Here is a 27,995-nt window from a genome sequence, read left to right as displayed (position 1 = left end):
GTAGCATCATCTGCATGCCATACACATGCTTCCCGCAAGGCTGTCAGGGACCGTCCTTGGCTGCCCGTTGCCGTATTACATAGCCTCTATACCCACCATCCACCCATCTACTCATGTTTCGCATCCATGCCCCCCACGGATGAGGATGCTGCCCTGCAAGCCATCGCCGCCCTCGACCAACCCTCGCCCGCCCAACTGAATGCCCAACAGGCCATTGCCGTCATACTGCACAATGGCGAGCCCTTTGTTGACGTCCACACCCTCTTCGCCCTCTACGACACCCTCTACTTCCGAAACCTGCTGCTGTCGCGTGTCCAAGTGCTTTGGTCGTCGCGTCTAACCCTAGTACGTTTCTCTCTGGCCTTGCTTTGTTTTCTACCCGTCTCACCCTCCCCATCTGAAGCCGGCCCTGGCTACCGCTCCGCCTGCCCGCACCGTTGGCCCGCTGGCTGACCGTCGCAACCGTGCGCTGGCATCTGCGAGCTCTCCAAGGATCCCAAAACAGGTCACTGGTCCCGCATCCGCCTCAAGTTGAGCTCCCCACTGCTGCAGTACCGCCCCCGCTCAGACACCATCAATACACTGCTGCACGAGGCCATTCACGCCTACTTCTTCATCACCACCTCGTGGACCCACTCGCGCGGTGACGACGGGACGGGCCACGGTCGCGGCTTCCAGCTGCTAGCCGACGCCCTCAACAACCACGGCAACTATCAAATTACCGTTTACCACTCGTTTCACGATGAAGTCGACAGCTACCGCACCCACGTCTGGAAATGCAATGGGCCTTGCCAGACCCAACCTCCCTATTTTGGCATCGTCAAGCGGAGCATGAACCGCGCCCCCGGGAAGAGTGACCCCTGGTGGGTGAAACACCAGGCTGAGTGTGGCGGCACCTACACCAAGATCCAGGAACCTGCACCTACAAAGAAACAGCTGCAGGCCATGACCACAAAGAAGCGTGCTGGACGCCAGAAGAACAAGCTCGACAACTGGATTACAGCCGGACCGGCAAAACAAGCCCAAGCAAAAGGTAGTACTAGTGACGATCCGATCCATCTTCCCGACGACAAACCTCGGGCTGCACCCTCACATACCAGCAAACCCAAAGATTCAGTAGTCGAGAACCTTGTTTCTTCACCGTCATGTTCCACGCCCCCCCACACAGGCCACAAACGTCCGCGGTCGGTGCAAGAACATGACTCGGCCATGCACAAGAAACTTCTTATCGAGTGCCCAATTTGCAACCTAACAATGGCTGAAGCAGACATCAATCAGCACTTGGATGTGGCGCATTGCTGACAACGTTTCCCCTGCCTGCCAGCCCTAAATAGGATTGATTGTCCTGGACCCTGATTCTTACGTCATCCCACACTGCTCGTTATATCCGTAAGATTTACGCCTGGGTATGCAGCTAATAGGTAGCTGGCTTCCTGAACTTGCAAGTGACAACACCATCTCTTCTATTCTCCACTATGCTCTGCTAAAAAAAACCATGAACTCACCTTCTCACACCAATGTACCCATGGTACCTGCACAACACTCTGCTTCTCAAGCTCCCTTTGGAACTGCGTCTTGAAATATACGATTTCCTAGGTCGCCGTGAGCCCAGAAGCTACCCCTTCGGATGGACTGTAATCTATTCCATTGATCGAAGAGCCCCTCCTACAGCACTCATGGCCACGTGTCGCTATCTCCATGATGAGATTCTCACACACTTCTACAATACCGTCACCTTCCATTATTTTACACAAGCCTCTAGTTATCCTCGTACTAGCGGCCTTTGCCCCATTGCACTCGCTGCCGTCCGGCGGGTCAAGAAGTTTCACTTGGGAATCTACTGGAAAACGTCGGGACCATCTTTGGAGAAGAATTATAGCAAACACTGCTATATCCTGTTTCGCTGGCTTAAGGACATAACCGAGATGTTGCTCAGAGAGGCAAAGAGTCTCGAGACGGTTACCATCGCAGTGGTTGACTTGGCCGTTGGTGTAGATTGGGAGTACAAGAAGAGGCTTTTGGATCCGTTGGAGGTATTGGGTCAGCGAGCAGTGCTGCAGTTAGGGGAGATTACAACGACGGGCGAAGAAGAGGAGTTCGAGTTGGCAGCACGAATGAAGCTGTATCTGGACGGGATTAATAAGGATCGGCTGCGCACAAGCGACGTGACTGCTCTTGGTGAACAATGATACCTTGACTCACCCATTGTCTACGTTTGGATTCGGTTTTCTGGCCAGCAAAGATTGCAGAAAATGGCCACACATCGAAAACCAAAAGTCGAGTAATTCATTCCCAATGAATTACTTAATCTCAATCGGCGCCTCTCGCGATTCACCCCGACCATCTGCCTCGGGCGGAACGGCAGACTTCACCCACCTCATCAACTGCCCATTCACCCTCGCTAGGACATGTTCATAGGGATCTACCCCAAGCGCCTCCCACTCCTTCTTCAGTCCTTCCTCGATGTACTTTTTTCTGCCCTCCTTTGTCTGCATACTCTTGGGCCCCTTCTTGGCCATCTCCCTGTAAGCCAGCCACCCCTTACCCTGATGATAGTCCATATTCATATGCTTCATGATGCGCGCGTGTGCTGCAGCCCGCCTGCGCATGAACGTTTCGTCCTGTGCCTTTTCCCCGAGCAGCGACCGAATATGCGCACTGCGCGCCATCACATCAGGTGTCGAAATCATCGTGGCAACATCACCCATGACGGGATAAGACCCAGTAGCCAGTGGAGGCAAGTTCGGATGTAAGGGCGACGGAGTAAAAAGGTCGAATTTGGAAAGATGTGTTTGTTGTGTCGCTTGCGTCATAGTCTGTGTGCCCCATGTACTCGTTAGTTTGCAAACCCAAAAAATTTAAGTCAACTCGAAACGTTTAGTAACTTTGTCCCACTCCCCTCTTATCCTCACCCACTCACCCTTCTGCACCGCAAACCCAGCGCAAATCCCCCACCAACCCATGTCCAAAAGAGAGAAAAGGTACATGAAAGCAAGAGACTCACCATCTTCGCAAACTCCTTTCTATCACACCCCAAACAACACGTCATGCCCCTCCCAAAACACGCCTTCCGTCTACTCTTCCTCTTGCAAAACCAGCATATCTCCCCCAACCACTTGCGCCGACAACTACTCACGCGCGCATTCTTCGGCGGCTCGATTCCCGCATGTCGCTTCAGCAGGTTGCGCGCGTACTCCTCGACTATAGCATTCAGCTGGCGGTTTGTGGCTGCGAGCGCGTTGAGCGGGTAAGTGGGGAGGGTGAGGCAGTAAGGAGGTTCGGTGTAGGAGAGGATATGGAAGAGGAGTTCGGGGGGGAGGGTGTCGAGGCGGGTCATTTTTCTTTCTTTCTTGGCTGCTGAGTGAGCGCAATGGGGGGGGGGGAAGGGTAGTAGGGTTGTGCGGAGTGTTCTGGGGTGGTTGTGGTCGGAGGGCCGCACAGGTGATGCAGGTTCGCGCCGACAGGGGCGGCAGGGATTACCCTTACCCCGCCCTTTTTACCTTGCAGCCGTGCTGCGCTGGTCTCCTGCCCGCACGTCCTCATCTTGGCTGCGGCGGGTTGTTGCCTTATTTTTCCTTTTCCTTTTGTTTCCCTGTTTTTCTACCTACCTTCTTCTTTCTTTCTGCCCAGGCAGGTACGGGCCGGGGTGGTGGTGAGGTAAGCTTTGTATAGTACTAATATCGTATTCAGGTGGACCACTATCTAGTGCCCACCCCAACACTACACTTCCCCGGGCCCTGCAAAGGGTGCCGGGTGCAAGGTAACCTTGCATAAAATATCCTAGTGGATCTACTAGACATGCAAGCTACGGGCGGGAGATCGGTACCAAGTGCCAATCCCATACTTCTACCCACCATGCCATAGACCCCGACGGTGTCAGCGACGTCTCAACGCGACTGCCAAGTCCGTTTTTGCTTTTGCGAACCGAGAGAAAAGGCCTCAGTGCCCTTTTGCTGTCGTGCAACTATGAGTCAAAATACCGACATATGACCGTATGGCTATTCAGCTGGTTGCATCATGGGTCCCCCTTGGAGGAAGGGCAAGCTTCATTATTCTACTACAACTGGCCCTTTTCCGTCCTTGGAGCCGGAAAACGAGTTGAGAGGCGCGCTTGTCCAATTACTTCCTGACCATCCTAGGCGTAGATCTCGTCTTTTGTACACAAGGACAATGGCGGCAGCGCATGTAATCGACATGAAACACATAGATATGCACCTGATAGCAGCAGAATCGGGTCGCAAGCAGATCCTCTCCACATTGGGACAATGCAGGTATACAGTGGCGTGAACATACCATCCTCCTTCTGTACCAGCATCGTGAATCGGGAAAGGGCACCGTTTCAAAACAAAGTTTCTAGCATTTCGCCGCATCTGCCCGGTCCATCACGAGTAGTTTTGACGATGGTGTTTTTCCCGATACATGCGAGCAGGCATGGCGCCCGGCGCCCCCTCCCTGACGCGGCAGTCAACGCTGTCCAATCAGAATGGTCAATCACCGTCTCGGTTCTACTTCGGATCGTCTAATCTTGCCCTTTCTACGTACAATTCACCATATTCAGTTAGTCTCTTGCCTGACTGGCCCATGGGGAAATCGTTCGACGCTGCTGAAAGAAGCACGTATTCACCCTACCTAACGGCCCTACCGGATTGCCCGGCATCTGCCAGGGGGCACCTGCACGGCGGCTGCTTCATGCGCCCCGGAAAGTCTATATTCTAGATTGTATGCAATGTCGCTAATGATTCGGAACGATTCGAACAGCTTTCTAAGGGACCCGAGTGCGCGTGGTTGTGTGTGTGCGTTTTGAGGGACCATTACCAGGAATATGTTAATAAGGACTGCTGCGTTGTACGTTTTGCTTCGTACGTACGGCGACAAGGTTCTCTTAAATCTACCTAATCTTGAATGGACTCTTACCTACTCTCTCAATATCCCGTCTTCTATTTAACTCCCAGCACCTCCACAACACATTGGTGCAACTGCACTACGTGTTCCAACAGTCAGTAAATAGCATCGTCTGCAGACCTGCCTTCATAGTGCTGACACTTTGATTGGATCAGCCGCATTCTTCACTCTTACTCGCTGTTTTAGTGGCTAGTCCGCGTTCGCTGCTTTAGCAACTCTTGTCGACGCGTGATATATCTGACAAGTCGTGTGTTTCACTTTTCATCCTTACCTCTACCCAAACTACACATTCCAAGTCAACATGGGCCATAATCAGAGCCAATCTGGAGACCACTCAAACAGCTCTGCTCATCATGGAGGAGGCCGCAAAGGTGATCGCAGGGGTGATCGCAAAGGCGATCGCAAAAGCTCAAAGCGTGCCGACGAGAAGGTGAGAAGATTCCCCTGCTCCCAAAGGTGATGATGGCTAACAAAACGCAGTCTGGTGCAAGAAGCGCACAATCTACCTCTTCTCCAAGAGATCACCACTACGAGCCGCAGTATGATCCGCATTACGTGCCAGTGGCTCGCCCGATGCTTAACGACTTGACGTATCTGGCGAATGTAGTGAACAATCCCGCTTTAGACATAGGGTTTTTACCCTCATATGGGGTAGTCGACGCGTCTCGGTCTGGACCAGACGCGGTGCATCACTCCTTCGGCGGCAGCGGGTCCAGTGCATCTCAGGCAGGCCAAGCACACCAAGTCCAGTTTGCAACTTACCCGCCCCAAGCGCAGCAAATCTCCCACCTATCGTCGGGCTATGACCGCACTGGGCCCTACAATGCTATCGGCTATGTCCCAGTTAATGGACAAGTCTACGACGACTCCGAACTGTACGAGGAATACAGGCAGCGCGACCAGGACGAAGAACTCGACGACAACCATAGCGGAGATTGGTACAACATACGAAGTAATGTATCCTACTAAGCTGCAGAATTGCAGTTTCAACTGTCTAGCAAAACTGCTCGACTTATATTTCCTCTGGCCGTGACCGGAAAGGCTGTGTGGTCTCAGCGCTTGGCATATTCTTTCCTACAAGTTCCTTTTCGTTGGGTTCGCATAGTCAGCCGGTTCAGGTGCCTTCTTCGTTTTACCCCCACAATAAACCGGGGTCTCATCTACTCGCCCTCAGCCTTGCAGGGTGGGGTCTATGTTTTCTTTTTCGCCGCCACATTGGCGCTTGAGTTGTCGTCTCTCCTCCCGTAGCATACTTTCATGGTGTGTCGTCTTTTGTAACATACTTTCACGGATTAGTTTGATGCTTGAATGGACTGTTTTTTATGTAAATTGGTGACAGAGCGAAATTTGGTGCTTGAGTCAACCGGCCTCGTGCTCGTTGCTGTGAAAGCTCGGTTTACTGGTGCTCTCGGCGGTTGCGACGTGTGCAACGTGAGCAGAAGCGCCGCGACTTGCCAATACTGCACACATGCGCACCCGTGACATGCCACAACACTCACCGGAATTAATTTTGCTCACCGGAGTCGGAAGGATCATAATCGGCGAGGAGGACTTGATCACCGGAATAAAGGACAGTCGCCTGAAACATGTTTCCTATTTGAAGTGCCGCTGCCTGTTGAGAGATTGGTCGGTTGATTTGCTGGCACACGCATAGCCAGTAGATAGCCCTGAAGGAATCAACAGCTAAAGCAAGCCTTGTTCCTCAAGCCCCTCTAATCGACTTTGAAATGCTGCATCGGCCGCGCGTTCATAGATCGAGAGGGCAGAAATTATTCTATTGCCTGTGTTAGATAGTAGTTGGTCCAAGCAGGTTGTATACATCCAATCCGATGTTCTGAGTGTGAATGGACAATGGTTTCTGGGTAAGAGGCTGAATCCCGACATCCTTCACCGATCAACTGAAGAGGAGGACCAATTAGGACTAAGATAAGCCAAAGACAAAGCTGTGCCCTTTATTAACAAAGTGGACAGTTGGCAGTGAAACTGCCTTACCACTGATTCATGTTAGGCCCGTAAAGGCTCACCGAGCGCACATGATGTACGTCCTGGTAGACGTTGAGTCTGTTCTGAACGTTGGCCCTTGCCGAGGCCTCATCCGTAATATGAGCACGGGGCCCAGAGTAAGCTGAAGCCTCGCCTCCAGTCGGCGTATCGCAAGCTTGCTGCCGAGTGCTCTTGAGCCGCCATCAATGGACTATGAGCTTATCGCTATAGGTGCAGCGAGATATGGGGATCTAGTAAGTTGATCTTGGTAGCCTCGGCTGGCCGATCGGGCGATGACGCAATGATCGGTCATCGGTCCGGATTAGTGCCAAACGATGGGCCGCCTTGGTCCGTGTGTGAGCGGGACAGGGTTAGCCTGTATATCAACTAACTCAATTCGAACCACATGCTCCCCTGCTGTTGAATGTCTTCACCAGAGGCAGCAGATATCGCGAGCGTGTACTCCATTCCCGTATGACCGAAAAGTTGCTAACCTAGCAGGGCACTGGGAGACAGGGTTCGGGCATAACCGATATGAAGAGGCGGCCTACAAGGGTATGCATATCATTAGCGATAACGCCAGGGCGCTGGCGGCTGGGTGTGGGGTAAATCATCCTGACGTCCTGACGTCCTGCAAGAAACGCGAGGGATCTCGCCCTGGAGGACACAGGGCAAATGAAAGGTGGCCTAGAGCGATGGTTGTCTCGGATGCATCTTAGGCCCATGCAGTCGCCGTGCTTGACGATGCCTGAACATCGTCCGTCGGTTGTCTGGTCGAAGGCTTCCTACCTTCCCAAAGAGATGCGCACAATATTGTAGTCATCCTGGAAGATGTCGCGTATCTGCTACCGGGAAATCTTTTCACTTGATGTTCCTGAGAGCACTCTGTTCTAGTTTTACCCAGTTGTTGCGACATCTGGTACTCTTAGCACCTGGAACTGTTAGAGTAGACTGAAATGAATCCTTCAGCCCCACCCCACCATGAATGAACAGCCGTGCGCTGATTTGGCCCCATCTCAAGGCAGACTCGAGCGAAGCCGGCGTATTTGAGCCGTGCCTATTCTTTGCACCTTCGGGTTATTTTGGGGGGCCGTTTTAAGGCTGTGTAGTTGTGATTTACATCTCTTCCGGCGGCGCAGTTTTCTGTTTAGACATAATAACTGACGCAAAGCCTCCAATTACTTTTGACAAGATTTCGTATTGTCAAAATATTTTCTGAGCTCAATTGTCGACCGCGCTTGGTGAGCTGCATTGATGGTGGAGGTCAGGCTTCGAGACGGGACCACACCAAACCACGCCCTCCGCGACAAATTACTTTGCAATGTGGGTGTTCCTCCCGAACCCCCACGAATGCTACTGTATCACTTCATCCGACGGACCATCTGAGCATCCGTTGCTGCTGCTACTGCCGCCGCCGCCGCCGATGCAAAGCAGATCGTTTCACTTTGGAGAATGGTCCTGGAGGCCGCCCGTAATGAGCAACATCTTCTTTCGGCGAGTCGCGGACGAAACACATCTGGGCCATCTTGGTACTGCAGGTATCGATCGAATTCCTTCGCACAAGTGGAGTCGACCCCGGCACATGTGTAAGAGCTCCGGTAACACTCCTTACTTTTTCAATCTCGCCGTCTGATACCGAGGCCTCCCGGTGTCCTTTGCTAGCAACGCCAAGATGGCGGCCTAGGGCAACCATCACAACGAACAGGTTGCCCATCATACCTCAGCTCTTCGGCCCTATTCAGATAAGCTTCTAGAGTGGTCGGTAGTTTGCTTGTTCAGACGAAGCTGTCGTACGCGTACGCGTGCTGTCATGGGATGGTGTCAGGTCCTCCAGTGCCCTTTCGCCTTTTTGCCTGCTTTTTGTTTTCTGTCACGACGATGGCGTATCGGCGCTCCGTGATAGGGACTATGTCGCGTCGCTAGCAGCATATTCTGTCTTCGCATATATGCTCCACGGAGACATATCGTACGACTATCCTCCAGGGAACATACAGGTTGCAGTGTGCTGGTGATCCCACCTTTCCTTGAACAAAGTTGGTTGAAATAAGGTCCTGCACTGCTGCAAATGCATTCAGCGACATATTTGGAGCCACTCCCCGCGTTTCTGAAGATGCTCATTCATTTCGAAACTAGAAATCGCCTGACGATTATGTGCGTGAGCTATCTTATTTCATTAGAGGTTGTTCCCCAAATTCACTTTACTCACCGCTGTGCAGCATCTCTTCTCCACACCACGACGTTGGTGAACAGACAACGGGGACTGCTGTCCATCCATTCGCTTCTGACTCGGCGTCGCTTTCAAGTGGCAACGAGTGCACTCCTTCGACAAATCCTGCGTCTCTACCATATCCAAAAGATCCTCTCGAAGACGACTTTCCCGTCCTCAACAGGAACCAGGACACACGACACCGAAGCCGTCTTTTGAGATTCTGTCGGTTTTTGATAAAGATTCGTCGAATGTATCCTCAAAGCCATTCAGCTGTCGACGACGATCCCCCGCCACCTTACATGCCATATATCCAAGGCTGTCATTCCTCCAATGTCCAGGAACTCCCAAACGATCGTTTTATTGCGGAACTTCCTGTGGTATCCAGACCTTCGGAACTAGAGAGTCCCATGGATCAAACCCCTAACTTGACTCGTCATGCCAATCAAGTGCCAGTAGGACATACATACCACGAGCACTATAGGGGTACAGAGCATACTGTACTACAAGGGCTGAGTCGCGCGGAGACATCGAGGCCGCTCTGGGGTTCAGATACTGTGCAGTGCCCTAGTTCAGTGTCAGGTTCGACAAGTTATCAGCAGTTCCACAAGCCGTTACCTATCTCACCTCCCAAAACTCCTGATACCGATACCGACCCCGGTACACAGCTTGGGCCTGGTTCGGAGCTCCACGGAAGTGTTGCAGTATTTCCTGATGTCTATTCACCTCTTAGTGATCATCAAGATGAGTTCAACATGCCAATGTCGGGCCTGAACTATGCTTTCCAGCATGGAGATGCCTCGCACACCAACACCAATCATGTAGAACTTTCTCTCTTCTCTGCTCGAATTCATCCGGTTGGGTATCAACAGTCTCGACGTGATAGCCATCCACACTACGACTCGTCGTCACACTCCAATGCAGCCAAATTGTACAATGCTCGCAACAACGCATTACTCGCAGCACATAGCCCTGTAGATAACCCTTGCATGCCATGCGATGGCATGGCAAGCATCCCGCTTGGTGTTTACGACTATGATGAGTCCCACGGGTGGCAGCACCACAATGGATACGGACAGGAGACGAACAATGTCAACGCTGTCGGTTATTCAACAATGGAAGTGAATGCATCGTACACCTTTGCAAAGCTTGATAATTGTCAACACCTTGAGGTTCATGATGATTCTGGTTTAGAAGAAGAAGGAGACAGCGAAAGTCTTTCCTGCAGCCAATGTAGCATATTCTTTCATGGCAAGTACGTGAAGCTACCAGACTTCCTCATGTCTATGTTGGCGCTGATCAAGCATTCAGATATCGCAGCGGAAACTTGAGACGACATATTCGTGCCTTCCACAATGTGGTGGTTTCGGTTGTCGGACTGACATGCCGTATCTGTAAGAAGCAATTCAAACGGGCAGATGCTACCCGCAAGCACGAGTGGGAGCAGCATAGTATGCTTGACGTAAAGCCAAAGAGGAGGACACCAAGCTAGTGCAGAGCGCAATCCTTTGACTGGCTACAATGCCCATTCATCGCAGCCCAGATGAGAAGCTAGCAATCCTCTTGTTAGGGTGCCTGTGACCGTCTTTTTCTTTTCTACAACGCTAGCGTTGGTTTCCCTGGCTGGAGTATTCTTGAAGAACACATATGTAATACGCAAGCTTATCTTTTATAATACCAATAATGCTCCTCCCATATTCAGTTCAATATGATGCTTCCACCGACTCGTGAAAAGAGGTATGCGGCTATATCTCTAGTGGCCGTCTGACTATTCATGGTCCCAATTGCAGTTGTTTAACTTCAACATGTCGATTCCACCTGATTTTGATGCCATCAGGGTGAGCCATGTGGGCAATCCCGCAAACAGCACTATGACAGAAAGGCACTGAGGCGCGTCGCAGCATACGTGCGTAGGATGTCCAGCCTGCAGAATGCATGGAAGCAAGTTTACACGTGTATGATGCCGCCTCAATGCACTGTGTATGCCACTCGCCACGTGTATTACGCGTGACCGCCGCCTCCACCGCATCTATTGCAACTCATAACTTATCTTCTAGTCCTTCATATAGCCGGTTGGCTCAGGAAGCCAACTAGTGTGTATACTTGGGCTTCTTCCGGGGGATACGTGTCGATCGCTACGTTGAATCTTTTTTTTAGACAGCGGCAGGTAAGGCAGTTGAGTATGTTGACCAGCCTGGGCCCAATGACTTCGGTATCTCCGATCCTCTATCCGATTCTTAGGCATTGCATCAGGACAACACCAGGTGGAGCTGGGTGACCCTGCTCATGCACTTAGGTCGGGCCAACTCCATTAAGGTGGGTCAGAATGCAAGTCTTTTTGCGGTACTGGGCATTATACACATAATGCATATGTGATGCGAAGCTAGTACCATGCCGTTGTATGTCGGTATCCCGAAAGTAGGGCGCCTGGATAAACGTTCTGGGGCGGCATGCAGACCAACAATGGGGCGGCAAAACCACGCACGTGGTCTTGACTGATTGTTCGCCCGCCTAGCAGTGAACTCAGCTATGACTGCGCTAAAATCTTGTTACCAGGCGTTCGAGAGATTCCGTGCTCAGCTTGCAGTTTCTATGCCAGGGTTACTACTTCGTGAGCAGCTGATAGTAAGAGACGGCATGCACCATTTTCACTAGGCTCACAGGGTCTGGTGTGAGGCTGAGTGTGGTGTCAATCAGATGGAAATGATCGTCAAGACTATGAGTAGTTAGGCGCATCCCGAGTATCTGGTCACTGAAAAGATGAGTGGCGGTGAGAAGTACAGCAAGCCTGGCACGAGGACTTTGTGGTGGCGAGTTACTGACCAGAGCGATGGGCTCCTGCCGGAAAATAGAGAGTAACCGCTGTAATATATGCGGCTCTGCTCCTAAACTAAAAGTTGCCTGCAAGAATTCACCTTTGCGCCGGGTTGTTCTAAAAAGAAAACCCGTGGCCCTTTTTGATGCTTCTGGGGACATGTTCATACATCTCAATCAGACATTTAGAGGTCGACATACTTCGCGGATGAAGCTATCACACAATGGAACAATGTGTGCGCGTGATTAGATAGGATCTTGTATGATACGAGAATACCAAGTAAGATAGCCTTGCATTAATCCTCTGGCAGCGTGTTTGTTGTCGTGTCATATTTGCCACACTGATGTTGGGTATCTGGGCTTCGGACTCGTGACTTTGCGGGTGCAGTCGTGGGCGCCCAGGCCTATGGCTCTGAAGGCTGGCTGAAATCCCTGTCATCTCATGTTTGGGGCGGCCGCGCTCATTCTTTGCTCTGGGCAGGGCATGTATTTTCGACATTTGCTAGAAGGAAGCGCATCACGCCGAAATATCTCTTCGCCGTTGTGTCAGTTGACAGGGAGCCTTATTTTATTGATTGATCGGGTGCGTGGTGCCGTACAGACATGACGCATGCCGAGTTTGTGGTGGGGGCAGCTAGGTTCGACCCTTAACATGGTGTTCCGTATAGTACTTGAGTATTTGGGTAGAGGCGCACGCACAAAGACCACCTGGAAGGAATCAAGCGTAAAACTTGGTGCATGCAGTTTTTCCACTTTGTAAGAATTGCATACCACTCGAGTAAGAGGCATTCGCGTCAGATGCTGCGGCAAGACTATGCGCACGGGAGGGCCGTCGCTAGCTTCTCCATTGCGGCGCGGCTAGCCGCAGTAACATGCGTGTCCGTGGCGTCTCGTCCGTCGTTTGCGAGCGCTAAATCAGCGCTTTACCATGACGCGAGGCGTGTCCCCCTCGAGGCGCCCTCGCTATACTGAGAACCAGACGTATAGTGGTATCAGCCGTGGCTGTAGACCGGGTGTGGTGAAGAGCGGCGTGTGCTGGCATCACCAACAGTGAGCTCTTGTGTCACTCGTCCAGTTGCCTCGTCGTCTTGGGGGGGTTCCACTGCATGTCCATTGTCTGTGTGAGCTGCTAGAAGTGGGACCTTCTATGCACACTAAGAATTCTGCATCTTGCTCCAGGTGATGCCGAGGGGGGTGGGCCATTACGGCAAGCCATGCATGCAGCTCGCTATTGCTATGCATCTCGGATAGTACGAACGTCGAACGGCAATGAGACGCCGTTATGTTTGGAACATTGTGGAGCTTGCGCCGTCTTCTCAAATTGATTTCAGCTATATCCCTGGTACTGATGAGAGCTCGTGGTATGCGTGCATCTGCACTTTTGGCACACGTGGCCGTCGCGGGCGCCTTTTTCGCCTTGTATCGACACTGGGGATTACTGCCGTGAGGTTGGTCCATCCAGATCCCCCTCGGCCCATTGGATTATGCGAAAATGGCCATTCGAGAATCTTCGGTACGCCTCGTCTCATCCACGACATCATCACCATCCTACACCGACCCTCTGGTGTTTTCTGTCATTGTCATTGGCGTGACAATCTGCTCCTGAAACTCATGAGCAAGGCTCACCACTACAACAAGGCAACCATCTGGACATGCCTGACGTGGCGCTGGATGTATCCGAGGCTGGAGCGCCCTCTGGGGGATTTCTGAAGGACGTCTCTCAAAGTCGGTAAGGTCGCCCCCTGTGATGCCAGCCCAACAGACCGCTTCGATACCGTCTCAAATAGCTGACAGATTTGACTCCCTGCTATTTCGAAGTCGAATACCAACCACCCACCGTCCTCTGAGCTTGTTCCGTAGCAAAAAGTGAAGCTCTCGTACCGCACCGTCAGCCGCAACATATCTGTCGCCTATTCTCGACCCTCTTCCATTCCCAACCTCCTCGTTTTAGGACCATCCATCTCTACTTCACCAGCATAACTTAGATCTTAGCACTTGCTAGACGCCTTGGATACCCCACGTCGGATTAACGGGCTTCCGACTTGTGAGCAGACGAGACAAGTCCCAGGTTGTTGGCAGCCACCGTAAGTCCTCGACGAACATCTGCTTGGCTAAAGGGTATGTTCATCCACACCCCTTTTCTCCTGCACCCGCTTACCAGGCACTTGGAGAAGTCCTTGTTGGCACAGCCAAGCGAATCGTATCTTACAGCCCGCATATACTGAAGTACGGATCGATCAAGTCTTTGGCGTCTTTACAAAGGGCGGAAGCGTTTTTTTCAAGCTCCTATATCTTGAGTGGGATTGTTGCCGAGAACGCGGTGTGATTCTCTATTCCAGACTAGCTTGGTAGCTCACACTCACACCCTCCCTCTCTTTCTCCGTCCGTAGCAACCGCTCGGAACTATCTGAGGCCCTAATATAAGGCCCCATAATTTTCAACCCCTCAACCACGCACATGATGCCTGAGATTGGTAGCGGTTTCGATGAGGTAGATTGGCCAGAGCACCAACATCCACACCAAACCCTGCTGTCCATGGGTGCCCAGAGCGCTGAAGGTACAGTTGCACAACATACAAATCAGTACTGGGCACCGTACCCTGAAGATCGGCGTGAGCGTGCTCCGGTAGAACATTGGGGACAAAACGGTCATCCAACAAGCACTCATTCCCAGCACCATGTAGTATTCGAAGGATACTCAGCTGAGCAATCCCCAAGCAGAGCAGCGAACCGGAACCCGGGATCTTTCCGAGAGAATACTGCATACTCCGTTAACGGACCCCACCACGCCTATAGAACGATGGAAAATAGACACGAACCACTGATGCCAGTGCATAGCCGTACTTACTATCAAGATGAAAGTGCGCCAAATGCTTACCATGGTGCACACATGCAGCCGGAGTTTTTGCTGCGAGCTCCAAGCAGCTTTCCAAACTCTGTACATGGGGCAGCAAATAACGCGTATGCTGCCAATCTTGACACTTTGTCACACCTCGGGGCCCATGTAATTCATGAAGATACCTGCAGAACGCCAAAAAGTTCAAGCAGTGATCTTCAGTACCAGCAGTATTATGGTCAGGAACCAGAGACACCAATCGATCCCACACTGGACCAAGAACAAGGCAGCTTTTCCATGACCGAGTCTACCCTAGGTCCCTGGTCGTCCCCCCAAGGTGGGATAGTCGTACAATTGGACGCCCCAGACTCAGAGCCTTGGAACGCAGTCGGCCTAATGGACGGCAGTCAGACTACCCGTTCTACAAGGCAAATACAGGCAGGAGTAGATCGGATGACTTTGCGTGCCACCCGTTCGATGTCCGCTTACGGTGATCCGAGCTCAGTCTCTTCGATGCGCAGTGGTTTCGAAACCCTTTTGTCATCAGAAAGCCCCTACTTTCCCCAATCCTCAGCGCCAGCAAGCCAAATGGATGTTTTTGATTCTTACAAGTTTCCCTTGGGCATCGACTGTACTTCTGGACCGAGAACCAACTCTCGAAACCGACACTGGCTCAAAGTGGAGGGAGCTGCAACACCCACAAGGACGCGAGGACATCTTGAAAGATACCCTCACTCAGATCCTGGTCGTTACTTACAGCTTCCCGGCAAGAGACGGGCATCTTCAGCATCATCCCAAATCACTGAGGCTACCTCGTCTAGTGCTGTATCTGGCCTTGGTCAAGGCGTCCTGAAATGTGGGGTGAACAGATGTGAAGCTACGTTTTCCGGTAGATACGGGAAAGGCAACAGAGCGAGACACAAAAAAGACTACCATGGAGGAAAGGAGCCCGTAATTTGCGAGGATAGCAGCTGCGGAAAGATCTTCAGACGGTCAGATGCTCGGTTGAAGCACTATAGGAGTCGTCATCCTCATCTCGTAGGCATAAACAAACAGGTGTCGCGTCCTGGAAGACGGAACCCGGCACCAGGAGACCTGGATGGTGATGCGTAAACCATCTTCGTTTAGTCCCATTGCATCTCTGCTTCGATATCCGGCCTCGAGCAGTAAAACATCTCTTCTATCAACAATAAGAGCCGAATGAACCCCTTCTTCTTATTCTTCTTTTTTTTGAGTTTTGGTTTTTACACGCCGGTTGAATGGTTAATGTTTCTCCTCGTCGACAGCAGGTTGATTGTGTGCTTCACAACATGTGGCTCCGCATCTCCCTCTTAGGTTCGAGATGATCAAACATGTTTCAGGTAAAGTACACATAACGTGTGCCCTCTTCCGTTGTCTTGTGCAATGCTGACGATGTAACACAGCCCTAGTTGTTCTTCGTATTCTTTTTTCTTTGCAAGAAAGCCTTTCTTATGTAATTTCCTTTGTCGGCGTTTCGGTAGACGTTTGCTATCGACCTTCTTCGTGTAGCTGCAAGCTCGAGTCGGTCGTGGCTGAGAAAGAGCTCAGCAATCCAGGCAACCGTGCACACCTCTCTTGCACAGAGAGGCTCAGCATGCGCTGCAACAGCACGCGAGTATCAGTCAACTGTTCGCATCAGTTGTGTTCAATAACAATAGCGGAGGATGCCGAAGTAAGCTCCGGTTGATGGAAGAAAGAGTATAGGAAGGATCGTGAGGTTCGTACCTGTGTGGAGCTCATGCCAACAGGGTCCTGCGCTAATTAATACTAGTATATAGTAGCACGGACACAATGCTCGAAGCCAACTCAGCCCGACGACAATCAGCAAACACAATAACTACCGATGTGGGTCCGGCAAGGTGCCGGAGATCTTCATATCATTACCAGGGTTGGCGTTATCCCAAAGAACAGGGCAACCTATCGCCTAACAGTGACCAGAAATGCTTGAGCATGCAAGCATGTTTCGGACCGATGCCCCACCTCCAGAAAGTCATAAGAGGAGGAGAAGGTTACCTTCATTTGTAATTGAAGGGCTTGTCGCATGATATCTGTAAAACATATTTCATCCCATGTTCCGAGCGAATCGAAAAGCATGGCGGAAGCCTCGGCATCCGTATACGAGTCGCATCAATTTCGTTCTTTTCGAAGGGAGACGTGTATATCCATCATCCTTTTCGCTGAGTATGCTGATGGGTGTCTGCTTCACCATAGTAGTGACATCGGGAGCCAGACTCGAGAAACGAACAGGCAGGGTGTAAAAGGTGTTCGCGAACAATACAGCGTCCGACTTATATTTGTAGATGCCTGGAGTAGAGTCATTGTTTGCGGGAAGCCTAATGCTGCCTAGAGGTCGATTGGTCTGGTTGTGGTATTCGCCCTCATCCCATGGGTCCGTTGCCTAGTATTCGATTTCGATTGAGTTCAATCATTCCCAGGAGAGCTTGTTAGGCGGTCAACTGGGGAGCATGCTCTTCTTATTCAGGGCAGATACCTTTCTTTGGCTGAGAGAGTTTGGATGATTTGCCACATGTAAGAAATAGGAGGCGAGTGGCGTATGATGGAGAAGTGGCGATAGACGGTCCACCAGAGAGGATTGGTTGCACTGTTAGTTGAGCATTTGCGTGTCAGTTCGTATTGATGTCTTTCAGCTAAGTATGTGCTGGTACTTACAGGTTATAATGGCTACTACAATCCCTTCTATTGCCCAGAATGGAATATCCTCCGAAATGTAACGTAAGGTGATGCCAGCTCGAATAATGCAGAAAATTTCAGTTAAGTCTTTTCTCTGCTGAATATAGCGTCTTGGTAAGCGATAGAAGTATATAGCGCCACAGAGTGGCTGTGTAAGGGATGCCGACATGTTCATTTCGGTAACCCCGAACAGCTCTCTTCTATTATGGAAACCGCTCAAGAGACAGTGACAACATCACCTCCCTATTCTTGAGACCTTAACAATAATCTAATATCGTTTGGTATTCTTGTGTGACTCTTTGAATGTGCCAACAGGACTTGCATACACGTACATATTGATGTTTCTTTTTTTGTATCATTGGCTACCAGGGTCGAAGATGCGCAAAAATCATGAGATTTCAAAGACACCGAATTTTTCTTTTCTATTAACGGTTGCAGCTTTAACATAACGAGCGGTCAAAGTATTTATGAGGGTTGCACTGAATCACGAAGCCATGGTCATGATATTCGATTTGTATGTAGCGTGATTGCAACGATGGTTTCTTACATGCTGGAAGGTAGCACACAAATATGCGATGCATCGAGATTACATTTACGTACATCCAACAAAACTAAGTCGATTGCGCCATGCATCTCGGAAAGCAGCATGCATTTCGTTCGTGGCAGTATGACTTGGAGGTCACTACCGTCCGAGCATTACAGCCCAAACAACGCCCTATTTCACATTCCGTAAGCCACCTATCTATATTCCTTGGGATTTAAAATAATACTGCCTGAACGCTGGTCGTAGCTGGCCGTAGTCGAAAACACGTCCCATCGGGTTTAGCAACGTGCAACAACTGAGCCCAGTCATTTTTGCTATTCCATGTCTGCACTAAGGTAATGTGAGGCGTATCATCGCTTCACTCGCCTATACAGAAGATCTCCATCATATTTTGTCGATCTTAACGCGTAAAAGAAGCTGCAAATTACATTGCCCGGCGCCTTAGTGTTACATGGCTTCACTTTCAGGGCGGCTTGGACAGGATCCCTGGACAAAAGTACTACTGTTTATCGAGACACATTATGCTCAAACATCTTCCAAAGCACTATTATCAAAAGATAGCCTGTCGGTCGGTGAGCTGTTGGTAAAACTCGGATAAGGCATGGGTTGGGCATCGTAAGTTGCATGTTCATGCCTGATTTAATTGCCTCGCGAAAACCACGTTTCAGCTCTTTATGCAGGTCGCTGTAAATAAGCTTCATAGTAAACACCAAAATTGTAAATTGATGCAGGCCCTTAGTACAGATTTTTAGTACTAGAGTAGGCCACGCTACCATGCAGCTAAACACGTCAGTTGTGGCTTAGTACGTCATTACGAACATCACTAACTGCAAGCATGTGAACGAAATTCCCAAGAAATATCAGCAGCCGGGGCGACCAGAACAGTGCGGGGAGATTTGGTCAATCTTCTGGGACTTCATTGCGATTGCTCGTTTTCTTTACTGTCGAGATCTTGGCACAAACCCAGGAAGCGGTGTGACGATTGTACGATTTTACAGATTGGAACATCTGGTCACCTACACTGAAACTGTTGAATCATCGCTTTGCAGTAATAGAGCCTATCACTCACGTTTAGACATGATATTTGTGTCGTTAATGAGAGGGTTTACGTATTGCTTCTAGTTGGTGTCGATCATGTGGCTGGTTGTATATCGCTAACCCCTGAGCGCAAAGACGCAAAAATGAGGCTATGCCTCACAATGAGACTTGGAAAAGATATCAGTGGCGGAGAATATATTTGAGATTTTGCTTTATCTCAAGGCATGCATATTAATATGTCCACGTATAGGTGCATGCATAAATGTGTACTTGTATCTGGGTTGTGGGTGAGTCATTAAAGCCTGGTCCCAGAGAAGGGTTTGCGAACAGCTCATCTTTGACCATAATGAATACAATATAACATGCTTCGCACTTCTGATGCTGTGAGCTTACAATACGTAAGACAGCCAACTTCACATCCAATGACGACTTTCAGCATGCTCGTGTTTATGCTCACGCCATTTGCTAAATACGGACAAACGCGATGGGACAGAATTCGTATCATGATTCGAAATTCAATACACAGCTAACTATTTCGATACGAAGGTCTTCACCACGATAGCTGTGAATGGCTTCGGAGGCTCCGATGTGGTGTGGCCAGTTTGGAGCTGGAGCAGGGGTCAAACTACTGTTCAGATCCTTCTCACCTCAACATTCAACCTGTCTTCAGAAACGGCCTACAGCCCTCAAAAGACAGATGAGAGGCATTGAATAAAACCAAAAGCCTTGCCTGTAGGCCGTACGGGGCGAATTCCATTTCGCACCACTGTCAGTCATGTACCGGACGCCCTTGTAATGGGCTTGGCCTCTTCACCAATCAACTTGGATATGTGGGAGATGATCAATACAAGTTGGATCAACTAGCAGCTTCGGTCGCATTTATGACACTCACCGTGCTGTAACGCACAATTGTAACTCCTCGGATCTAACCGTCGTTTTGGGTAGCCGAATTGCATTACTGGTCACACATCTCATTCGCCTTACAATATTGTATCGCGACAACGTCCCAATAGTCTCCTCAGGCTATAGAGTCTACCCCTGACTCTAGGCGAAACATCTTTAGTAGGCTTAGCATCTCCAACATGCATAGCCTTCGGCTGAACTTCAAGGTCTTCCATTATTGCCTTGCTTTCCCTATATCCCATGACGGAGTCCTTCTTCCCTATACATTTTCTTTCCACAGTCTGGAGATGATCTTCCTCCTGAAGGATGTGTTGGGAAAGAGTGCTAAACAGCTTCTCAACATCCTCAATGGTGTTCGTAGCCCCAAATGTAATCCTTACCACACCAACAGGTATCCCTTCAACGATGTCGAGCTCCGTGTTGCACCGATAGCCACTCTCAAAGGCCATACGCAGCCACTCAGAATTTAGCTTCAATGCACACGATATTCCAGCAGGATTGCACAAAGTGCCTGTACGAACATGGATCGCATGTTTCCGAAGGAAGGAGCCGACATGCCACGGACCGACGTACGATCCATCACTCCTACAAACGTTGAAAGCTATGGTTGCACCTTGCGTTTGTGGATCGTCGTAGCTCGAATCCGCCGATTTGTATATCCGGTATACTGGCATATTGTTCGAGTGTTTGGAGTTAACGAGACGCTGATACAACTGATTGGCGAGCCAGCCCGTGTGTTTGGATACCTGTTCAAGCCCACCGAATAGCTCATGATGTGTTGTGATAGCAAACTTTAAGGCAAGTATGCTTCGGAATGCGATAGTCCCATCCTCCAACCGGGCATGCAAGCTTGAATCCTTTAATGCCACCCAAGCATCCCCAAAACATGTCGTCATCTCTGTCGTTCCGCCTCCAAAATACCTTCGGTGGTCGAAGACGTGGCCTGCAGCTTTACGAACGATCAAAGCTCCAAGGTCGGGGAAACCAAATATTTTATAGAAAGAAAGTGTAACAAAATCAGGGGCAAGGGAATGGTCGCCCAAATCCAAAGGGGTAGTTGATACTAAAGCAGCAACATCAAGCAGAGTGTATGCATTCTGGTGATTGATTGAGGAGCGTAACTTTCCTGCCCAGTCCAACGGAAGCCGTTCACCATTCATGTTTCTACATGCGTCACTAGAGTTAGTGCAACTGTACAAAAGTTTTCTCACGCAGGAGTATTTGCTTACGATTGTGCTGGATAGGCAAACAATACCGGCCGTTGTGGGTCACGGAAGCTATCACGCGCGCCGGCGAGCCAGTCAGATACCTCTTCATTGGAGGCAAAGCAGTGGCTGTGAAAAGCCAGTTCGCGGACACCAACCAAACTCGTATGACTGTTGCGATGATAGAAGTAATCAAAGCTGTCTCTAAATCCAGAGAAACCTTCTGCGACGAGTTTGGTAGCTGCAGTTGCATTCGCTGTGAACACAACATCGAAATGAGCCGGATCGGCGTTGAACATCCTCAGCACCTCACGCCTCGTCTTCTCTACCATGATGGCAGTATTGCTAGGATTAGAGGCATCTGAGTGTGGATTTGCAAGAAGCGTAGACTGCATCTCACTGCAAAAGGACTGCATCAACGATCTTGACGCAAGAGTGGTTCCGCCATGATCAAGGTATGTCAAGCCTGTTGGGTGTCAGCAACTGACGTGAGGTGGGTTGAGATTTCACATACCTCTAAGCATGGGATATTCATGTTTCCGTAATCGACTCACTCTCTGGTTGTATGCTACTCGCTCATGGTCATCACGCCAACACATCTCTTTGTGGCTGACAACTTTCATTCTTCCACCAAGTTCTTGAAACAGGCCCATGTTTATCGGTAAAGACCTATTCAGTTCAGAATGAAACAAAGCCTTGAAGATGACAAGTGTGATAAGTTGAGGTGGCGTGTTGTCTCAACGCGATAAGCATGGCCTTTTGAACCAACATACTTTAGATTATAAATGGCCAAGTCAACTTGAGATGACATTCTTCTCCTCGCCCCCGAATTCATATCCATTAGAAGGATGAGGATTCGCTGTTGCCTGCAAGAGTGCGGCACCCCACGGGCCTAATTGCCACTGAGATCGCTGGCCTCGATACTGAGTCAATTTACCATGATTACCATAGGTCTCCCGTGCCATAAGCGCCCCCATCATAATATCTAAAGCTTACTGACTATCGGTTCTCTCTACGTCAATGATCTTAAACCGACACATTTCTCAGCCCAAGATGCAAATCGAAAGAGGGGATTATCTCGTTCTGATTACTCCATTCGAGAAAAGTGTGTCGCTGCGGTCCTCTGTATCCAGAAATATCCTCCAAACAGCAAGAGCGCTTGAGGATTTCAAACCTGTATCTAAGCCAAACTGGTTTAGCAGCTTACTGCTTTGAAGCTGTGAAGTCAACGATGGCAGTCAGCAGCGGCAGATACCGTCCGGTGAGCCGAATTGATCTCTTCTAATGGTCGGATTGAGAATACAATTCTCGCATTGTTCAGGTATTCTGGAAACTTACCGCAGAGAATCGCACGCTAGACTACGAAAGTACTCTCCTACATACACCACTAGCACTGCGTCCTCCAGTAGCAAGACATTCTTTCAAACCACATGTGTTGGTTTCATCAATTTTACCTCGGCTTTCGCAATTTTGTCATTGCTTGGCCAAGGCCAACATCAGCATGGCGTTAGGCTCACAGTCTTACACACAAGCCACAATCGATTACCCGCGGTCCAAAAGATACTATGCTGAAGTGTAAGATGGGGCGTTTTACGTTAGCGCGTCATTATATTAGTGCTCACACAGACTTTTGTGCCTCTCTGTGGGTTGTATCCACAGATAAACCGTTGATGTCGTCATTGAGAGTTGTTAGTTTATTCCTTCTTCTTATCGAACGAGTGCCCCTAGGCAACACTGGCCCAAATTTCCCGTCCAGGGTTGTTATTAGCACTCTCAACTATTCTAAACCATTTCACTTTGTCACAGAATTTGTCCTAGTATTCCATATCGCGTTCCGGAAATGGAACGTAGATTGAACGACCACTAATCTACATCTTACTCTACGCTATCGCCGTATAGCTTACGCCGTGTCCACGGCCGTGTTAGACTTTACTACCAGCAGTTCGGATCAACGCCAACATGCTATAATCTTGTATTAGTAGTTCGGTAAGCCCGATCTCACCTCGCCCCCATGTTACATATTTCGATATGTTAAGAGCCGGTGGGTTGGATCCGCGCGCAACGGCACGCTGATCGTGCGCGAGACATGCTGCACTGTACGCTAATGCTGTGAAACATATATGTCTTTTTTGCCAGGTTATAGTGAGTCCCGAAATTTTGGGACGATTGACCGGCGGCTATCAGGCCATATTTACTGTGGACTGGAAACTTCGGCACGGCATTCCTGCCCAACAAGAGAGCCGGGGCATGTCACAGTCTGGGCAGCTGAAATCGCTTGAGACGAATTGGTGTGTTAAGAAATAGCGCCGTACAGTAAGAGGGTGTGCGAGAAGTGGGGTCGTAAACTACACTTCATCCAGCAGGCGCTTAGAATTTGGGAATTGCAAGCGAGGCTGCAGACTCGGCATATGTGTTCACTACCATAGCGCTTCCGTCTTTTCCAGATACGGGCTGTAGTCGTCACGCGCAAACTAAACGCATTACGCCTTTTGTGGCTGCTTTTACTCTGTGATCGGTAGTATTCGCGAAACTTGTCCTTTAACAGCGAAGGCGTCGCCAGCCACGTTTTCGGGAACCGATGTTCCCACCGTGAACGATCGTTTAGACGACTCGCATGTTCAATGCTGGTTCTGGTATTTAGATAGCTCTTTTCGCGCTGAACCATTGTCTCAGGTCTTTTGAGCAGCTGCTCTGTCCATGATGGTACATCATGTACCGAGATTCAATGTCGCTAGATCTACTTGCTGTTTTCATAAACTAAGGTCTTGGAGGCTCTGATTACGAGCTTTTTTTAGTGCCGAACTTGCGACAGTTCAGCTGTGAATAATGAAAAGGATGAGTGGCTTACAAGGTTTTGATGCAGCTTAGCCATGTGACCCACGTAAGCGCGGACCGCACAACATGGCTGTACCTGTAGACATCCACACCATTACCGTAAGGCATGTACGTAAGAAACTATGCAGCAGTTCTAGACCAAATGCGTGCCTTCTCCGTTCAATATTGTGCGTGCTTGATCCAGGAAATCATCCTCCACGCAAGCTAGAGAGGACACCAAGCCCAATCAATCCATAATTCGCGCGCGAGTGGCCCAAGAACAGGCTTGCATTGTTACTCGCTATGACATTATCAGCCTGACAGGTGGGCAGAGCCTCAATGGCACTTATCCATGGGAACAGTGGGAACGGCTTCATCCCTGATGCGCCTGGATGTGGCGTCCGTCCCGCATTGCAGCCCCAAGGCTACAAGGTATTCTCAGCTAGGAAGTAATCCTCCCCTCCATGTTGCAGAAAGGGGGGCAGTTAATAGGCAGGGAGTGAGCCATCTATGCTGTGGCTTGGATGCAAGAGCTCCGCTTAGCATTGTGATAAGAAGGGTTGCTTTCACTGTAATAAGACTTGATGGCACTCCAGCTGTTTGAAAACGCTCCTAATCGTAGCACAAGTTCTGCCCCAAACCTTCGTTTTCTACGTCAAAACGCTACACATCCCCCTAAGAGCTGTGTACCTGGAACAACTGCTGGCCTCCTAGTCATTCACAGACTGCCTGGACACATTGTATGGCACCCTCAACGCTACCCACAGAGCTCTAAGTTGACACAACTGTTACTCAAGCACAATGCCGGCTGCGTCGCCATCATTCCAATCAGATTCTCTGCTGTTGTCATATTACAATCAGATTCTCTGCTGTTGTCATATTACAATGAGCATGTCCGCCATGTAAAGGTCACTGTCTAAGCAGATAACCTCCACACCGCCTGTACCGTCTGTAAAGCCCGCGCCTTCTACAGGCCACTCGATGAAGTCCTGCATGGCATACCTATAGACACGCTGTATGATTATTACCTTGACTACTTCGATCACACGGTGAAGGCGTTTTGGCAACCATGCCTGAGTTCCAAAGGATATTATACATACGGTGATCGAGTTAGAATCAAGGCAAACCCATCGAAGATGAGTACAAACATCATCTCCGCAAGGCAGAACTGATAGACGCCAATGGATCGATACATACGTCATCAGATGAAACGAACTCAAGCTTCGTCGGGGATTCTTCATCTTACCTGCAGTAGTCTGTCGGCGCTATGACGGAAGAGTACGCAAGGGAGTGTAAAGGAGGATCGACAGATGCGCTGGCAAGATGAGGGCGCCGTAAAGCGAAATTGCAAAGAACACCATGACGCAGATAATAGGGAGGCAAACTACTTCCATCGCAAGCTGTTTGTCATCTCTGATAGCAAGGAACTGTCATCACGAAGTGCTTGTGCTTCAAAATGCAAGTGGAAGTCAGTTCTCATATTATTGTGCTGAAGGTAGACATGCCACGTTCCGCACTGGTGTCACGATTGTAAATAATGGTTCCATTGTAAGAGACATTTTCTAACGTGCCTGTAGATGCGGAATTGAAGAGTTACTTTACCCTCCTCTTTGGGGCTAGTGACCGGAACGAGTGCCCGCTTGAACCACCTATTCACCTCAACCACCACCCTGGGCCACAGACCACTGTAGAAGATTGACCGCCTCACCTCCATCAACAGAAGGTATCTGTTCTATTGCCGTTCTTTTCTTCAAAAACAACCCCGTAAATCACACCCTATGCACCAAGTCAGTGTTTGAATAGTATTGGTAAGATTGCTGCCAAGACCGCGGGACCAAGGTCCTCCCCCATGCGTGTTAATTATCACTCAACCGCCGCCATCCCACACCAGACACGACCTGTCAACCAAACTCTCTACCTTCTCTATTTCATCTCCATTTGCAGTTTTTGTCATTCGTTAACCTTTTCCGTTTGGATACCGCGTTGCCTTAGCGTCCTGTTACCGACTTATACCACGGTCGCTTTCATCTTCTAACCGCACAAAGGTGCATTAGGAGGGGCAGTAGTCTCGCTTTACCCCTCAAATACTTGACTTGAGAGCGCTAAAACATCTGAGTCTGGCCAAAATAACCAGACAGGATTGCTCTCTCGTTCCCGCTAGGCAACACGCCATGTATCGACAACTGTTATCTAAGGGCTCAAACAGCCCTCCAAATAGGTACCCCTCACCCCAAAACCGCACAGTTCGCCCATACACCGATGTCGTAGCTGGCTATCAGAACCAGGCGTCAGGATCCAATCTTCAGCGTGGCTACGGGTGGACTCCATCCCCTCAACAGCAATCAGGTCAACGAGTACATGATACTCAATCACAGAGAACAGGTCACTTGTCTGCTACAAGGCGCCTCACTTACGCTGAGGTTGCCCGGAAACAAACGCCTGTCGCCAGCCAATACAACTCAGCTCGTCCATTGGGAGCAAGCTCCACTCTTGCTGAGAATTTACAGACTTGGAGCCCCCCTCGCCGCGGTCCCGGCACGGTAAACAGAAGGGATTACGCGAAAGACCCGACAGAAGATATCATGTCAGATCCAGATCTGTTGTCTGATGAAAGGTTGCTCTTAATGTTCACTAACGAGGGCAACTCAGAAGGTGCACGGGAGCCACCCCCTTACAACAGCATGGCTTCCGGAATGTCTATGTTGCCAACGCTTTCGAGGCCAGTCCTTGAAAAACTGACAAAAGATGATGGCCCTTGGTCAACTTTTCAACTTCAAGCAATGCCGCAAACGGGCCCGGGTGCATTTCAAGCCAACCGTACAGGTGAAGCCACTTACTTGGCTGCTCCTGGCATACATAACCTGTTGGACTCACAAGGACCCAGTCAATACATCAACTACGCAAGTCAGCATGATCAGCCCACTGAATCCCGCAGCGGGTACGGACAAGCTAGAGGTAGACCTACCCAAAACATGGATCATCAGAGAGCTCCCAGGCAGGTTCATTCCAACCAGCATGCTTCAGGTGGTGCAAATTTCCGCCAGACCAATACTGATCTTCTTGCCTGGTAAGTAATGCTTTTGGCTCAGTAGGATGGTGTGACTAACGATAACAGGTCGGGCGATGGCCGCTCCCACCCTTCCGCTTCGACGACCTCGATACATCCTGAATATCGACATTGCCCCTACTGCGACGCGCAGTTCAAAGGAAATAAAGACGGAAAAGGGAATCTCGCGAGACATATCCGCCATAAGCACACAGATCGTCCTCAGATTTGTTGTGAATACTGTGGTCAACTGTTCAAGCGGACTGATGCCCGTCTCAAACACCACCGGAAAAAACACCAAAGCTTTCCCCCTCCGAAGTCAAACTCTCAAAAGTCTCGACAGAGTAGCACGCAATTCCAAGCTGGCACACAATATGAAGTATACAGTACTGGAAGTGGCAGCTTTAATGACTTTGAGACATCCCAAGACTACAATGCGAACATGGAACAACCATACCAACATGCCGATGACCTCCGTGGACTTGCGGATCCGTACTAAGTCCAAGTCACTGCCGTACGACGGCGTTGTTACGGATGCTTTGCTGCACCTACTATCATCCACCACCACCACACCACCACACCACGAAACACAAGATGGCGCCTTGACCCATCCATCATCTTACGGCTGTCTCACTCCTCTATCGACAAAATGGCATACTGCCTTAGCCATCGAGTCTCTTTTTTCTTCTTCTCCTGTATTTGACTGTGCTTTAGTGGTTAAGACCCAAGACCAACAAAGACCAAAAACACTAGAAAAGACACCAACGAACCATCATAAAAAAACGTAAGACATTCCACTCCTACACCTCATTCTTTTCACCCCGCAAAAAAAGAAACAAAAAACAAATCAAAACCAACAAACCCACAAAAAACAAGACGTTACACGACGCCACGCGCATTCCTCGCGACTACTTCTCTGATGCTTTCTCCACGAAATCAAACGTTGTATGAACACCACGATTTCTTTCTTGCTACTTCACATCCGCTCGCTCT

The 27,995-nt window shown here is 49.8% G+C and overlaps 10 protein-coding genes across 10 annotated transcripts; 7 read left to right on the top strand and 3 right to left on the bottom strand.

Annotated features, from left to right (window-relative positions):
* Nucleotides 1-126: 126 nt before the first annotated feature.
* COCSADRAFT_344569 (uncharacterized protein) lies at nucleotides 127-1,409 on the top strand (the record flags this gene model as incomplete). Its single annotated transcript, XM_007704757.1, has 2 exons — nucleotides 127-345; nucleotides 484-1,409. 2 exons carry the CDS (start codon nucleotides 127-129, stop codon nucleotides 1,300-1,302), a joined length of 1,038 nt encoding a protein of 345 aa, XP_007702947.1. The 3' UTR covers nucleotides 1,303-1,409.
* Nucleotides 1,410-2,074: 665 nt separating this feature from the next.
* Nucleotides 2,075-3,362, bottom strand: COCSADRAFT_39356 (uncharacterized protein). The gene is made up of 3 exons (XM_007704442.1): nucleotides 3,005-3,362; nucleotides 2,203-2,816; nucleotides 2,075-2,126 (listed from the first exon to the last, which is right to left on the bottom strand). Exons 1-2 carry the CDS (start codon nucleotides 3,335-3,337, stop codon nucleotides 2,301-2,303), a joined length of 849 nt encoding a protein of 282 aa, XP_007702632.1. The 5' UTR covers nucleotides 3,338-3,362; the 3' UTR covers nucleotides 2,075-2,126; nucleotides 2,203-2,300.
* Nucleotides 3,363-5,039: 1,677 nt separating this feature from the next.
* On the top strand, nucleotides 5,040-5,871 carry COCSADRAFT_148612 (uncharacterized protein; the record flags this gene model as incomplete). Its single annotated transcript, XM_007704756.1, has 2 exons — nucleotides 5,040-5,332; nucleotides 5,383-5,871. The coding sequence occupies exons 1-2, from the start codon at nucleotides 5,204-5,206 to the stop codon at nucleotides 5,869-5,871; spliced, it is 618 nt and encodes a 205-aa protein (XP_007702946.1). The 5' UTR covers nucleotides 5,040-5,203.
* A 3,975-nt stretch (nucleotides 5,872-9,846) lies between these two features.
* Nucleotides 9,847-10,583, top strand: COCSADRAFT_96632 (uncharacterized protein; the record flags this gene model as incomplete). Its single annotated transcript, XM_007704755.1, has 2 exons — nucleotides 9,847-10,346; nucleotides 10,403-10,583. 2 exons carry the CDS (start codon nucleotides 9,847-9,849, stop codon nucleotides 10,581-10,583), a joined length of 681 nt encoding a protein of 226 aa, XP_007702945.1.
* A 1,524-nt stretch (nucleotides 10,584-12,107) lies between these two features.
* On the bottom strand, nucleotides 12,108-12,476 carry COCSADRAFT_39351 (uncharacterized protein). The gene has a single exon (XM_007704441.1). The coding sequence runs from the start codon at nucleotides 12,402-12,404 to the stop codon at nucleotides 12,123-12,125; it is 282 nt and encodes a 93-aa protein (XP_007702631.1). The 5' UTR covers nucleotides 12,405-12,476; the 3' UTR covers nucleotides 12,108-12,122.
* Nucleotides 12,477-13,925: 1,449 nt separating this feature from the next.
* COCSADRAFT_233894 (uncharacterized protein) lies at nucleotides 13,926-15,968 on the top strand. The gene has a single exon (XM_007704754.1). The coding sequence runs from the start codon at nucleotides 14,363-14,365 to the stop codon at nucleotides 15,851-15,853; it is 1,491 nt and encodes a 496-aa protein (XP_007702944.1). The 5' UTR covers nucleotides 13,926-14,362; the 3' UTR covers nucleotides 15,854-15,968.
* Nucleotides 15,969-16,627, top strand: COCSADRAFT_233849 (uncharacterized protein). The gene is made up of 3 exons (XM_007704753.1): nucleotides 15,969-16,101; nucleotides 16,165-16,478; nucleotides 16,533-16,627. The coding sequence occupies exons 1-2, from the start codon at nucleotides 16,083-16,085 to the stop codon at nucleotides 16,446-16,448; spliced, it is 303 nt and encodes a 100-aa protein (XP_007702943.1). The 5' UTR covers nucleotides 15,969-16,082; the 3' UTR covers nucleotides 16,449-16,478; nucleotides 16,533-16,627.
* Nucleotides 16,628-19,905: 3,278 nt separating this feature from the next.
* Nucleotides 19,906-21,735, bottom strand: COCSADRAFT_123521 (uncharacterized protein). Its single transcript, XM_007704752.1, has 3 exons — nucleotides 21,657-21,735; nucleotides 21,167-21,608; nucleotides 19,906-21,101 (listed from the first exon to the last, which is right to left on the bottom strand). The coding sequence occupies exons 1-3, from the start codon at nucleotides 21,664-21,666 to the stop codon at nucleotides 20,015-20,017; spliced, it is 1,539 nt and encodes a 512-aa protein (XP_007702942.1). The 5' UTR covers nucleotides 21,667-21,735; the 3' UTR covers nucleotides 19,906-20,014.
* A 638-nt stretch (nucleotides 21,736-22,373) lies between these two features.
* Nucleotides 22,374-23,923, top strand: COCSADRAFT_344553 (uncharacterized protein; the record flags this gene model as incomplete). The annotated part of the gene is made up of 6 exons (XM_007704751.1): nucleotides 22,374-22,403; nucleotides 22,464-22,717; nucleotides 23,042-23,128; nucleotides 23,181-23,238; nucleotides 23,279-23,430; nucleotides 23,662-23,923. 6 exons carry the CDS (start codon nucleotides 22,374-22,376, stop codon nucleotides 23,822-23,824), a joined length of 744 nt encoding a protein of 247 aa, XP_007702941.1. The 3' UTR covers nucleotides 23,825-23,923.
* A 1,763-nt stretch (nucleotides 23,924-25,686) lies between these two features.
* On the top strand, nucleotides 25,687-27,812 carry COCSADRAFT_233770 (uncharacterized protein). Its single transcript, XM_007704750.1, has 2 exons — nucleotides 25,687-27,023; nucleotides 27,072-27,812. Exons 1-2 carry the CDS (start codon nucleotides 26,128-26,130, stop codon nucleotides 27,499-27,501), a joined length of 1,326 nt encoding a protein of 441 aa, XP_007702940.1. The 5' UTR covers nucleotides 25,687-26,127; the 3' UTR covers nucleotides 27,502-27,812.
* Nucleotides 27,813-27,995: the final 183 nt, after the last annotated feature.

The sequence above is a fragment of the Bipolaris sorokiniana genome (genome assembly GCF_000338995.1).
Source record: "Bipolaris sorokiniana ND90Pr unplaced genomic scaffold COCSAscaffold_12, whole genome shotgun sequence".
Taxonomy (NCBI): Eukaryota; Fungi; Ascomycota; class Dothideomycetes; order Pleosporales; family Pleosporaceae; genus Bipolaris; species Bipolaris sorokiniana.
This window is presented reverse-complemented; position numbering and strand designations above follow the sequence as displayed.